A 15661-nucleotide genomic window follows, 5' to 3' on the forward strand; every position below is an offset into this window, starting at 1 on the left:
CATTGGTTCTGCAAAGAGGTGATTTGTTCATGATCACGCTCAACTGCGGGATTTTCCCTGAATTATGAGACCCATCTTATGGAGGTTGAGTGTGCCTCACGAGGACCCCGGAACTCACGGCCACAAGTAAATACTGAAATCTATCTTGATTTAAGGAAAATAACTGTGGAAGATAGCTAAAGATTCGAACATAAATTTAATCCAATCGTTTCTGTCTTAAGTCCTTCGAACAATAGTTAATGCTCCATATCGACAATATTGGACATCTTTACTTCAATACCCCATTGTTTTATGCCTTATTCCATTAAAATATTCCAAATTCCATCAGAATCTTACCTTCTTAATTCTTCTAACTTCCAATAATTAACCATTAACCATTTCCAATAATACTCGTCGATGGTTGAAACAGTAGTGTATCCCGGACATATATTTTGGAGAAAGAATAGATCAATAATCTGGTTTTACTTAATTTTTGAAATGTACCCTTATTGAACCGTTGTTTACGAAACAGTTATAGTGAAGTATTCTTTTGTTCTTGTCTTGAAAGATGTTCATTGGACCATATTGTAATCGTGAAAGGAAGAAATCACTGATGCAAAACGTTTATTGAATAGTATAAAAATAAAATAAGTTATAATTAACTATAATCTAAAGCTAGAAATCATAAGAAAAAGAAAATTAAAATAAATAAATGACCACTCCACCATCAATGGATACGCTAATTACTCAACTGCGGTTCTTAGGATTCAACCATCCATGGAATCTTTTCCTTGAGATGGACTTCCTGATGCTAACGTTAGTCGAACTATGATGCTGGTCACAGTAAGCAAGAGCCGTCTTGCTTATTAAGTCATACCAGTGTCAAATATTAAATGTTTATGAATATAAACTAAAAACCTTTCACTTTGATGTAACAGCATAGATGACAGATGGCATTCAAAGGAAGACGAATCATAATTCTTCATGTGAGACGTAGCAGAAGTAAGAAACGCATATTTCACTATATTTATATATTTTTAATATTCGGAAATGATTTCAGGTATTTTATTTGACTTAAAAAAAAAGTTTAGAATTAATTATATCAATTTTTCTTTAATAAAAACCTATAAAAAAAGTATTTTCTTTATGAATAAAGTTTTCGACAAAGTGTTTGAGAGTCCAGATACTATTCTTTTTACTTGAAATAGATGTTCCATTGGTTTAACATTGTCATTTACGACTCAATCACCAATAAATAATAATAATAATATAAATAAATAATTGATAACAAAATTATAATAGTAATAATAATGTGGGAATGAAATGTTCATGGATCTTTTTCCAAATTATTCGTTTTTCAAAATATATTAAAGGAACTCCTTAGGAAGGGTAGAAATGTAATAATACCAAGAATTTCATAATGTTCTACTGTGATTAAATAAAATCTATCCCGGCCATTTTCTGACTGATATTGCCTTCTTAGAATCGCCATATTAATAATATAAATGTGGATAAACGGATGTAGTGAATGCAGTAAAATATTACTTTAGTAATATTTTATATGTAAGAGTGGGTATTTCAGTGGTAATTGTGCCAAACTCCCAGAGCCTGGGTTTGTATTTGGATGTGTCAGATAATTATTTTCTATTTCACTGCGCCGTGAGTCAGCACTGTGTGTTCGGAAGACCATCTGCTGGGTATCCTTATAAAGTCGTCACTTTTGGTTGGGGAAATACCTGGCAGTCAAACGTGATTTTGACCAAATCACTTCCTTGCACAACAGTTGGCCTAGTATAACTAACAGATAGGTAACAGAACTTCCTCACAGATTATTGCACCCCTGACCCTTCAGGGGTTATAGCAGTACAGATTTTTTTTTTTTTTTTTAACTAATTAATAATTACAAATTAATTGTATTCCATATATTTTTAGGAAAACAATTTATTCCTGAAATTAAAAAAAAACAAAAAAAAACACTAAAACATTCATTGATTTAAAGTTCTATGTGAAGGAGGATTTTTATTGCTTTATAAAGAAAATTAACTACAATAATTGTAATAAATAATGAGATATGTTGTTCCATCTTTTGAATAACACGACAACTGATAATTGAAGAATCCAATTTCTGGTAAGAAACGAAAGAATGATTTGATTGCCACTAAATATAACAAGTAAAAATTGCTGTGTGTAATTTTTTTACAGTTTTATAAACATAAATTTCAAAAATTACCTATGACATAGAATTTTCGGTAATAATATCTCTGATCCAATAATTGTAAAAAAAAAATGGTGGTTTTCTATAAAACTTGTGTATTATTAAAGAATTCTTCATGATTTTTACGCTTAGTGAATGTTTTATTTTCACATTTTAATGTATTTAAGCAATTCTATTAATTGTTGAAATACATTGGATTTTTTAAATACATATTCTGGAACATTCCACTATTTCAACGATTTTGAAATTGGAAATTGTTTTCTGTATTAAACAAACTTGCTTTACATGCAACGAACTGTTTAACAGAAAACTGGTGGTGCATCCAGGGGACCTATCGGCAGTTTTTTTAATGAAAAACCTTACTATTCCATCGTTCACTGAAACAAGCCTTTTATTCATTTATTTTTTTTTATTCTTTTTAATATTAAGAAATTATTTCAACTTTATAACTACATAAATATTGGGGAGCGCTGTGGCACTGTGGTAAGACCCCTCAAAAACAGGGTACCCTTGATTGGGTAAAAATTTGGCGGTCGAGCGTGATTCTGACCAAATTACCTCCTTGTACAACCGTTGGTCTAGTAACAGTACTTACTTACGAAGTACTGCACCCTTAATTAACCCTTCATAGGTTGAAGCGGTACAAACTTACTTTAACTACATAAATTTTAACAATTTTCATTAATATTTTTTTTTCGCAATTCTACTAATTTCCCTATCCATTATATTTCTTTTTGATACGAACATATTATTATTAATTACACCCTTTATGAAAGGGTTAAAATCCAGTACGATCAAGGGGCAATTTTTTGGAATAAGAAGTTTTTGCCGTCTACCAATACCGGAACTAAATTTATGCTTCAGTGTTGATAAAATCGTGAAATTATCATTATAATATTTGATAATTTCACAATTTCGTCAATATTGAACCGTAAATTTGGTTCAGGCATAGCTAGATTTTAAAAAAAAAAATTATTACTCGCAAAATTGTCACTTATACTCCTTAACATCACACCCACTCATTTATAAATGTTACAATAATTTTATAAAGCTATTGCTTTCACTGCTAAAAGCCATTAGCAATCATTATTCAGAGTATCAATAGGATAAATAAAATTTATTACACAGAATAAACTTATAACATAAAATAAATTTATATAGAAAGGGAAGGAAAATATTTAGTCATGTTGATGATAAAACAAGGTAAGGATATAATCACGGAATGGAAAAAGAAAGAAGCAAGCAGTAATATGGTATTGAATTATTATTCTTGCCTATATTATATATAAAGTAATAAATAATTATATTAAAAAAGCTATAAGAATAACTGATGATAGTAGGTTGCATATAGTAAAAAATAAGATATTTAATATATTACTAGAAAATTTGTACCCAAAAAAATAATTTAAAAAATTTGGGAAATTAACCTTAAAACTGTAAAAGATAAAATAGAAAACGAAATGGTAAATAATAAAAAAAATTGGATTGAATTATATAAAAGGACTATCTGAAGATATAAAGAAATGTTTTAAAGATTATGATTTTAATGAGTACTCTTTAAATTATAGATCCAACAATAAAATTAAAAATTTTTATAATATATTGAAGAACAAAATTTAGAGAAAAAATCAATCTGGATTAATACATAAAATTCCGTGTCTAAATTGTCCACCTATATACATAGGTGAAACAAAGCAATTGTTGTATGATAGAATTTATCAACACAATAATGATTTAAAAAACAAGGGGAAAGATCCCAATAAAACAGCACTAGTACAGCATGCAACCAAAAACCAGCATACTTTTGATTTTGAAAATACTATGATTATAATACAAAGAAAATAATACATTCAATAGAAAAATACTTAAGTCCATTTATGTATCAGAAAAAATTAATTATACAGTGTATTATAAAACAGATACAAGAAATCTGAACCAACACAATGCAGAGGTTTTAAGTAAAATTAATTTATGAAAAATATGGGATAAAATTAATGTTGATAATTATAATTAACATTGATATGAATTGTATTAATAAAAGAAAGATGAAATTTAACCAAAATATAGTTGAAATAAATAAATTAAATGCCCGATCTAAGTGTGGAAAAGCTTACAAATATTGTGATAAATTATAATAGTGAAAAGTAACTGTGATTAAAAGCTTTTATTTTGAATTTAATAAGAAGACATAAAATAGGTAATTGTACATAATCTAAGAATTGCTTATTAATAAAATTATATGATTCTCTAATGTTTTAATGTCTCATTGGGTAATTTGTGAACTGAAATTAATGACCTGGGTAGAATAAAATTGTTTTTTTAAATGATGAGGATCTAAAATTAAGGTATGATAATTTATTAATAATATTGTTATTTGTTTAAAATTGTTAAAGATTGTATGTATAGTAAAAGCTGTTTGCGATATATTATCCTTGAGGATGGCTGCATTAGCCGAAACGTCGGTCTTATAAAGAAATAAAAATTGTTTTGAGACTAAAATTTATTTATTTAAACTAGAATAAATAAAGTTTATTACACAGCGAGGCGAAATCTGAATAATGAAACAATGGAAAAAAGTAAAAGAATACAAATCATCAATAATAAAGGTCAAATATATACCAGGAACTTAAAGAAAAAACATTAATTATATAATTTATTGAAATCAATACATGATGCTAAATAAATAAAAATTCTAGGGCCGAAATCAATAATGGAGCAAATACAGACGAATAAGCTGTGACCTTTAGACTCCTGCCAAGAAGTTATCTGCTCCTCAACGATCAAAGCTCCTACTTTCAAACTTGATAAATTTAGAAAATGTTATTCATATCTCCGCTAAAAGGGATCCGTTCTACATTCCTTGGTTTATTTTTAATTAAGAGGCGTACATAGAACTATTTTTGGTTCGGGGGATATAATTTTCTATTTAAAAGATTTTTTTTCTTGATAACTTGTAGTACAGGAGACCGATGCAAGAAATCCATCTCGTAGAACATACATCTTGTTTTAAAAACAAGTTCATTCCGCACTTAACCTGGAAACGTATTTCTGGCGATACAAGAATTCTTACTGATTATGAAATTAATTTAACAGAGTAACGAAATAGGTCATTTTTTTCATTTGTAACTCCTAAACATTGCATCCTAGCGAGGCAGTTAAGGTAAAAGAAATCAAACAGAATTAAATTATTCGTCGAATTAGTACCATTACATATATTAATTTGGTAAAGTAGTAAATCGTAAACTGTATGGCGTCGTAAACCAAAATGCCATATTTATTTTCAAATTTTACAAAATATCAGGTAAAATTCGCACTTCTGAAGGCCTAAAACGGTTTCTCACCAGCAATTATGATTTCTTTCGAAATTTAAATTCCTTTAAAAAAAAATTAAATTTCTTTCATCCTCATACAAGACTAAAAAGACAAGAAACTGCTCGTCGATTCCGACTATTACAAAATTTACTATACAAACGGTCTAAATTGCCAATCTAATACATAAGGCTGATCTACATGACTATTATAAGGCTTATCTGGACATACGGAGTTGAGGTTTGGGGCTCCACTAAACCATAAAATTCCTCCCGATTCAAATCCTTACAGTCCAAAATCCTTAATGCTCCTTGCTTTGTCACAAATCAAGTCATCCATCAGGAACTCAATGTTCCATATGTTGCCGATTTGGCCAGGACCAGATACCATTCCTTCCATGATAAACTTCTCAACCACCTAAATCCACTTGTTTCTAGCCTGGCTTCTCCTTCATTACCTAATAATCCTCCTAGGCGTCTGAAAAGAAGATGGCCTCGAGATCTTCTCCTCTAGAAATGTTATTGGAGTTCTATCAGTGGGTAGATTCTCCACATGTTTGTATCATGTCACTATGTCACCTACAGTAAATTTACTTGCTGTATATATGTGTATACAGTTGTAAATATCAATGAATAAGTTATTAAAAAAAAAAATTTCTTTCGATTTCAATCATAGCACTGTTTGAAAAATGATTAATATAAGAAACATATTTTCAAGGAAACAGACAAATTAATAAATTATTTTATTTAGGCACTAATAAGACATTCTATTTAAAATTTTGAAATCGTAATATCTATAATTGCAATTTATTACCCAACCTATGCTCTGAGTTCATGGCTTCATAATAGTATTTAATAGATATTGTTATGATATTTATTACATAATACCCATTTAAAGCAAGTTTTAAATTTGTTTCTGTTTGTGGTATTGATGTATATTACATTTAGAAATCGATTTCTTATAATTTTTTCCACAAAATTATTTTGAAATAGGAATGGGATTTAATATATTCTGAAGGCACCTGCTGATTGGACAATCGAATTTGTTACATTAATCAACCGATTCTTCATCCTAAAGTTTTTAATTAATGCATTTAAACTCAGACGTTGCATTATGCATTGACTAACTAGACTAAATTACCAACAATTTTTTTAATTTATTATTATTACCAAAGCATCAATAATTTGAAAACATTGAATTTTTCTTAATGATAATAAGTAGAATCGAACAGGTATTATGAGAGCTATATAAATATTTCTTTATACACAAAGACTCTCGTAGAAAAACTTTATCGAAAATGTTATCTTTTTTCCCATACAATCAGTAATAAATAGGAACGGAACACGGAAAAAACGACCAATTCATATTTTATTATTTTTGTTTTATTCAACACTAACCTTACCTATCAGTTTATTCGTAATGGAAAAGACTTTATTCATTTCATAATATTTAGCTTTAATCCCTAATAAGTGGCAATGACAGCTAAAATTAAAATTACAAAATGTAGTCTGATCGTTTTTCCGCTGCAACATGGCATGGAAAAGGAAAATACTGTAAGTGCCAGAAATCCTAAAATTTTTACGAATTAAGGATAAAGAAACAAGTTCCAGTCGACTGATTATCGCTGGAAGTTCCTATCTTGAACAGGTCAGTTCCTAGAGCAGTAATTTTTTCATAATTATCGAACAAAAATTGCGTGCTACATGTTTTTTTCGTTTTTCTCAAAACTAGTTTTTTGCACACACAGCTTTTTCCATTTTCATGTCTCAATTATATCGGTACTTTACTTTGATAGTAGCAAAAAAAAAATTATATTTTTATTTATTTTTTTTAAATATTTATTTATTGCTACTTACAACTGTACATTATAATACATTTAGTAAAACTGATCTAGGTTAAATTGGAGTGTTACAGGCGTGTAGAGAAACTACCCATTGGTAGCACTCCAATGACATTTTACATTAGCTGGTCTCGTGGGCATCTTCTTTTCAGGCGCCTCGGAGGATTGTCAGGAATGGAAGAGGAAGCAAGGTTAGAAACTAGTGGGTTTGGATGGTTAGGGAGTTTATAATGGAAGGAATGATATCTGGTTTGGGCTAGATTGGTTACATATGGAACATTTAGGTCTTTATGGATGATTTTATTCGTGACAAAGTAAGGAGCATTGAGGATTTTACGAAGGATTGTAAGGATAGGATACGAGAGGAATTCGAAGGTTTAGTGGAACACCAAAGCTCAACTCCGTTATGCCCAGATTGGTTTTACTACAGCCATGTAGATCAATCTTTTGTAATGAATAGTAAGTCTAGACCGTTTGTCTAGTAAGTGCTGTAATAGTCGAAATCGACGTGCAGTTTCCTGTCTTTTCAGCCTTGTGTGAAAATTCCAGGCTAATCGTTTGTCCAAATGTAGTTCAAGGTAGCGGATCTGTACGACAGGGGTAAGAGTAACATCATTAAATGAAACTGTAGGGCAGTCAGTAGGTTTAAGACAAAGGGTAAAGGTGATTTGATGGGATTTGTTGGAATTTATCTTAATCCTCCAATTACGACACCATTCTTCGAGGGCAGTGATATGGGATTGGAGATTTCGGGATACGATTAATGGGTTATTATTAACAGCGAACACACATATGTCATCGGCATACGTGGTGAGGATAGTGTTAGGATTGGTTGGAATGTCAGCTGTATAGACGCTGTAGAGGATGGGACCAAGGATACTACCTTGAGGAACACCATCTGACTGAGAATAGAGGGATGAATAGGAACCTTTGTGGATTACTAGGAAAAATCTATCAATGAGAAAGGAACGAATGACGAGAAAGTTATTTTTATTTTATATTGAAAATATTTCTAAGCTTTCTGCACTTGGTATCCTCTTGCAAGCTATTGTAAAATTACTCTTCGTTAAAAAACAAACTTCTTCTGATCCTTTCTCTCAACTATCTCTATTTTTGTTCAACGTTCCTGCCCTTATGCCATTTTCTAGATCATACATTGACGTATTCAAGTTAAATTTTTGTTCCCTTTACAGGCTACAAGCTATACACTTATATCAATATATTTGAAGCTAGTAAGGCAGCGATATGTTTTAGCCGGACTTGAACCAAATATTAAGAAGGCTAAGGGTACTACACCCATAACTATCGCTGCTCTACTTCTAGCGTTCTGATAGCTACGTCAAAGGACATCGCATGTAATAAATTAAGCCCTAACCTACAAAGTTCATTCTATAGTCTAAGTTAACCCAAACTATTTTTATACTATACTTATTTATAATGAAGTGTAGATAGTTGACCGTAGATTACTGATTGGAGATGGTGGTCAGGAGGTGTGGTCAGTAAAAAAAATAAAACATAAATAAACAAAAAAGTATTTATTTATGCCAACGTTTCGACCTGAGTTTCAGATCTTCATCAGGTCTATAGAACAAAAGAGATAACAACCATCATTTAGAGAAACATAAAACTAAAAGAAAATAGTATACAAACAAATTCTGAATTATACAAAACATTCAATTGAATAATACAAAATAATTTATTGATAACAATGGAATTAGACAGAAACATATTGATAACAGTGAAAGATGAAATATAATATTATGTAGGTAATAGGAAGCGGAAGATATGTATAATAAAAAAAATGTAAGTGGTGTCGAAAATTACTTTACACTTATTTATTTATTTTTATTTTTTTTGCATTTCATTCTATGTTATAACTTCTAATACGTTGTAAAATGGATCTCCAAATTCGACAGAAGTATTTTGCTTAAACTGTAAAAATGAAGGTTTTTAAACTTCAACTCGGATTATTACCATAATCCTTTACCCTGAAAACTCTTATTCAATAAACAATCCAGACCCTTGGAGAAAAAAAATTGAATGGAAAAGAGCAAAATCCGTGTCATTAAACCAGACTAACGAACCGCGTTGATTTATGCCACTCGAATCACACTCAGAGACTTTTTTTATTCTCCATTTGTCGTTTCATTGTCCATTAATTTTTATTAAAATATGAATTTATATCAGTAAAAACGAAGGGAAAACATAAAATGGACTTGGAACGATTAAGAAAGCAGTAGAACTGATTTTTTTCTTTATTCAAACTTCTCTAATGAATTTAAGACATAAAATAGAACCCATATGGCTTTATGTTTATTCAAATTAAAAATTAGTTAAATAATCGAAAAAAAGGTTAATTATCTTACTTAAACGCACTTTTGTATTTATTTTAAAAATTAGTTCTATCTTCTCAACATTGTGCGATATGTTGGAGGATATTCAAGAACGAAAAAGGGCACAATTCCAAAAAATCATGTTTGAGTTAGCAGTATAGTAGGACACGCAGGAATCATTTCTAACAGACATTTTTCTTGTATAAACGGTGACCACTAAAATGCTCTAAGTTCCTGTTATTCTTGCCGAATAGGTGAAGGTATTGAAACCGGTACAGCTTCAAAAGCACCGAACATAACAGCTACCGTAAATCCGATTATGATGAAATTTTCAGAGATTGTTAAATTGATTTGATGTCTCAGAGGATGTTTGAATATCAATCACATCGAATTCTATCTTCAAGTTTCGCTCACGCATGGGTTGACGTACTGTCCTCAGCACACCTTTATTTATAGAAAAATGGTTCGTTTGATTTTCCCCTAGTTTGGAAGAAAGTTTGGAACTAGCGCGAAATTGGCCCGGTATCAAATTTTCTGAGACAATTGGAGAAGAGTTGAATATTAGGGTTAACTGAGTGTAATATCAATTTTAGCAAATTCCCATACTTTCGCTAATGCATGTGCAAACGTATTTTCCTTGGCACAGGAATATTTCGAAAATGGATATTCTGATTTGACTCAGAGTTGAAGAAACGTGTGGATTAGTGTGGACATGTGCTCATCCAAGAAATAACCTTATGGTGTTTGAAAAACATACCACCTAGATAAGGATTCTTTCGTAAAAACTAAACATCAGTAGTTTCATTCCTTACAGAAAGCTGTAATAAATAATCAACAGAATGGGTCTCTTTTTTTTTATCTTTATTGGAATATAAAATTGTATATAATTATAAATTTAGTAAATTTGATGTATGTTATTATGGAGTGATGCAGGCGTGTAGAGAAACTACCCATTGGTAGCACTCTAATGAAGTTTTTACATTAGTAGGTCTGGTGGACATTTTCTTTTCAGACGCCTGGGGAGGATTTTTAGGAATGAAAGCAAGATTGGAAACTGGTAAGTTTGGATGGTTAGGAAATTTATAAAGAATGGGTCCTAGATTCGGGGTCCACAAGGCATATGACTAACAATAAAGTATATATTTGCACACCCAACCTATTGATACTGAGTAGGTCTTGCTAGAAACTGTGCATACTTGACAGCAAGGATGGTAGGCTGCTTAAAGAGTTACAAGTATTAACAGAAAGATGTGATGTACATCCTAGATCTTAGCAGAAATTTGTCAACTGTGGATACAATAACACAGAACCTAGAGATTGTGCTTTGTTCTCACTAGAATTTGAACTTTTATGTTATATATACCGTAACAAATAAAATATCAAAAACATTTTATTTTTGTCCACCCGTTCAACAGTGGCAATAATAAAATAAATAACAATGATTTATTCTCTGTATTAATCCTCTATTCATAGCTTAAGCCTATGTTTACATAGGGAGCTAGGTATCATGATCGATAAATTTTGTATTTTTTGCCAAGACAATGTCCTAAATTGTATCTTTTACATAAAAAAATTTTGATTTTTTTTTCTTAAAAAAAGTGCGTTAAAGGGTTAAGCATGTGGAAATGTATTTTTCTTGACCCAACTCTTTTTCCAAAAACGACTCTTAGGATTTCATCGAAAGTTGAAGATTAGTGTGATGTGGATATGAATATTCTTACGTAATAATCGATCCATTTCCAACTTCTTGAATTCACCTTGAGTGATTCCTCTGTCACTTTCTTATACCTCATAGCAATGACGGAGTAGTCGACCAAAACTTGAAAAAACATTCAGATGAATTTGGCTGAGAATTTAAACCACGAGTAATTTTTATGCATGACTAACATTTGGCAAATGCTGTGTAAGAACTTTTAAAAGTACTCTGAGAATAGACCGGGTACCGACAGGTCTCAAATCATAAAAGGTATTCTAATCCCTATGTTCAGTTAGCAATTTTTATTATAATTTTTTTCTTTAAAATTTTTTTAACTATAAGGTCATGTGGTGAAAGGATTCACCTCATCGCAATCTAGTACAAAAATTGTAAAAATAAAAATATAATAAAAAATAATCTAATCTTTAAAAAAAATGTAATAATTATTTGACGTTTTCTCCTTAGAATGTATGAAAAAACACACCGGAATTTAGCTCCTATATTTTCCAAACATGTTAAATATATTAGGGATTATAATAATCCGTATTATTTAAAATAATATATTAAATTATACGAATATAAGTACAAATATAAAAAATATTTTAATCTTTTAATATTTATATACACATTATAACTCAATTCACACATTCCATAGCAGACTGTTCCACTAAATGATTTGTAGCCTCCTATTGTACTATTTGTCCAATGACAAGCGGATATTGGCAGTTTGCTACCGCTCATCCGCCGCTCCTTTGCAGATAACCCTTTCGACGATATTCTCGGCTCATGTCTAATAAATATTCAGCAATAAAATTTATATCTATAAAAAAAAAAGTATTTTTATTGAATACTGAATTTAATAATAAAATATCTTGGAATATGAACGAATTTCGATTATCCATTAAAAAATAAGAAATAAGTGGGAGGCGGTAACACTTAGACAATAATAACACGATAAATAAAAAGAATAAAATAAGATAAAAAATTTTAAAAAAGTTAACACAGAATTGATATCATATTGGATAATTAATAAGAGCATGATTAATTCTTTAATGTTTAGTGAATTATTTTTATATGTATTTTTTTATGATTTTTTTTTAATAAAAAGGAGATTCCAAAAGAATGGAAATAATTATTTAAGACCCATTTAACTCAATTCTGTACTTATTAGATATTTGCATGTATGAATATTTATGAAGTCCATTGCATTCTGTAGTTAAGTACAATCTGGCAGTCAACTGTTCAATTCCCTGGAAGAAACACGCCTTCGTTTAGTAAGAAAAAATATTTAGTATTATTTTATATTTCATTATGAGTAAGCATATTCTGTCTAAAACCAATTTTATGATATTTTTAAATAATGGGAAAAATAATAATTTTTCGTTTTAAATTCATGTACATTTCAAACGATAAATATAGCCAAAGTATGTCGTTTATAAAAGAAATAATTATTATGAATTATTTAATCTTTAAAATATAAAGAGGACATATATTTCAGTAATATGTAATTTTTTGTTTTGGCTTATTCTCAATTATAAAATGTAAAACAAAAATCAAAATATTAGCTAGGAAAAAATTATTATGTTTAAAAAGATAGATTTTATAACAGATAAAATAATTTTTTTTTCAAATCATAGTGAAACATAATCTCTTTATTATATAAAAACGTTTTTAATAATCCCAGTGCAATATTTTATTTTACATATATGGTGGAATAGTAAAAAGGGGTTATAAAAATTGAGTTTATTTTTTTTTGCATTTTGCAAAAAAAAGAAGAAACGAAAAAGGTTATCTGCATCTAATATTGCAGACGTTTACCAGAGTTACAGTGTCATGAGATTGGCATTTGCTATGACTATAAATAAATCATGTGTAAATAAAAAAAAAAAAATGTGTTACATCGAAGAGAACTGAATTGAATGTGACAATCGTATGTGGCTCTATCAAAGTGCAGCTGCAGGAGACGGAATACCAATTCTGTGCAATTTAGAGGAAAAAAATTATTACGAACAATGTTTTTCTAGTGACACTAAATTGAAATACAAATTGATATACTGGAAGACTTGAAATTAATATTTTTTTTCTACCTACATTATATTTAAAAAAATAATGCAATCTGAACTACAGAATACATATAAATTACAGTTGCACTATTTGAACAATTAGTAATACAATTAAAGGGACAGGTTTATAATTTGTAAAATGGGATTTTGTTCACCGTTGGGTGATAGGGGGTCCCCTCCTAGCTAAAAAAAAAGTTATGTTCATAAAAAAAAAAGTGTAAAGACTATTGATAAATTTAATTTCAGCTTTTTATCCTGTTTATTCATTTAATTATTTTTTTTAACTAACATTTTGCTTTTTAAACATATATGTTAGTTTTGTTTTTTTAATGGATTTATTTAATTTTTTATATATAGGAATATGGTCAGGGTTGCGGTCAAAGGAGAAACCAAAATATTTTACAACTATTTATTCATTATTGCCTCCTGTTCACCCGTTTGCTTTGAACAGGTAGGTTGTCTTGACTTGTTCTTTGCTTATTTATTATCATTTTATATCTTTATTATTACTTATTTATATATAATTATTATTTTTTCATGACGTTTATTTAATCTCTATTTTTTTTTCCTTCCCCGTATTGTTTTTGTTTTATGTACATCTCCTGTACATTTTGAAGTGTATATTTTACGTATTTTTATAAAAAAATTTTACTCTTGCCATTGTTACTTATTTTTATTCTTATTATTGTATCATTTTGTATCTTTTCAGCCCTGATGAAACCCTACAAAGTGGGGCGAAACGTCGGAAAATAAATAGTTGTAAACTATTTTTGTTTCTCCTTTGACCGCAACCCTGACCATCTTCCTATATATCAATTTTTACGGTCAACTATATAAACATATATTTAAATTTTTTTTTTTTAACGGATCTATTGATGTGATTAACGTGCCTTTGATTTGGTTTTATATTGCTATCTGGTTATAAATTATTTTAATTTGTTTAACGGATCAAAAGCGGGTTGCGGATCACTGGAGGTATGAGAGAGTAAAATAGGGAGAATGAAATAGCCAGATAAATGGAAAAGGATTGTCAAACGGAATAAAATTGTTAAACAGGGGGGGAAATAGTTATAATATATTATATTTAGTGTATAGACGATTACTGATTGTACAGGACAGGGAAGAAAAAAAATATTGAACAAATTTTGTTTCAAATTATAAAAATACGAATTAGAGGGTTTTAATCGAGTATTTTGTAACTCAAATTAGATTGGTTTTCAAAATAAACTGGCAAGTTTTTTTTTTTTATGATTTAGTAGAATTTTACAACTGAACATAGCGTTATTCCTGTAATTTATTTAAGTAAAGTAAAGTTAGTTTAGTAAGACTTGCTCAGAATTGTTTTTTAGGCGTTTTGGGGGAATTTTGTAACGTCTGCGTAAATATCAATTAATATATCGTTGCTAACTGGCATGTCGCGGTTACATACCGTATGTAGTAGAGGAGCCTGTATTGAACATCACGGTGCTCCCTCCTAGACTGGGCGTGGTGTATAGTTTAAAGAGAAGAAAACGGTGCCAGACTATGTCAAATGTTTGGGCGACATCCAGAAATAAACAAGTTGCATATATACTCTAGTTGTCCAATAATATTACCAGCACCTCTCAGTGCGTGGTGTGCCGTTCAAAGTAATGTTCATAAGCTGAAAAGATGGTAAAGTATTATGTTTTCGTTAGTCAATAATTTTAATTATATTAAATAGCGAATCGTGATTAATTGTCTAAGCAGCCTGAGCTGATGTTTTATATTTTGATAAATATTTGTGGGTTTTTCATTTTAATTTAATATTACATTAGAGTAATACTTAAATTTTGGATCCAGTAAAATTTTTAGCATAATTAGCTGAAGATAGTTGGCCGGATAAATAAGAGAAGATGGTCGAAGAGTGCAGAAAAACACAAATAAACAAAAAAATATTTATTTGAGCCGACGTTTCGACCTGATTTTCAAGTCTTCTTCAGGGCTATAAAACAAAAAAGAGGTAACAACCATCAATCAGAGAAACATAAAAATAAAATAAATAATAAATTTGGAAATATACGTAACAATAAATTTAATATATAAACTAGTTGATTAATAATAATGGAATTAGACAGTAGTAGATTGATAACATTATATGGTGAAATATAATACTACATAGGTAAAAAGATATATATATATATATAAGATAAGATATGTGAGTAGTATCTAAATCTATGTTCATCTATGCTGATTCACTTTGTTTTT

At 29.5% G+C, this 15661-nt stretch overlaps 1 protein-coding gene across 3 annotated transcripts in view; it reads left to right on the plus strand.

Annotated features, from left to right (window-relative positions):
• The first annotated feature begins 914 nt into the window (after window positions 1–914).
• The window catches only part of LOC106692791 (uncharacterized), a 102922-nt gene continuing 88175 nt past the window's right edge, over window positions 915–15661 (plus strand). The window contains exon 1 of one of the 3 annotated variants that reach the window (XM_014438962.2): window positions 915–981. In XM_014438962.2, the coding sequence (XP_014294448.1) occupies window positions 930–981 (52 nt within the window). In that variant the 5' untranslated portion in view covers window positions 915–929. Of the gene's footprint in view, window positions 982–12619; window positions 12647–15069; window positions 15089–15661 lie in introns of those variants that run through there. The other 2 variants (XM_067045817.1, XM_014438966.3) reach the window with 2 other exon arrangements.

The sequence above is a fragment of the Halyomorpha halys genome, unplaced genomic scaffold (assembly GCF_000696795.3).
Source record: "Halyomorpha halys isolate HHAL.00 unplaced genomic scaffold, Hhal_1.1 Scaffold71.1, whole genome shotgun sequence".
In the NCBI taxonomy this organism is placed as follows: domain Eukaryota; kingdom Metazoa; phylum Arthropoda; class Insecta; order Hemiptera; family Pentatomidae; genus Halyomorpha; species Halyomorpha halys.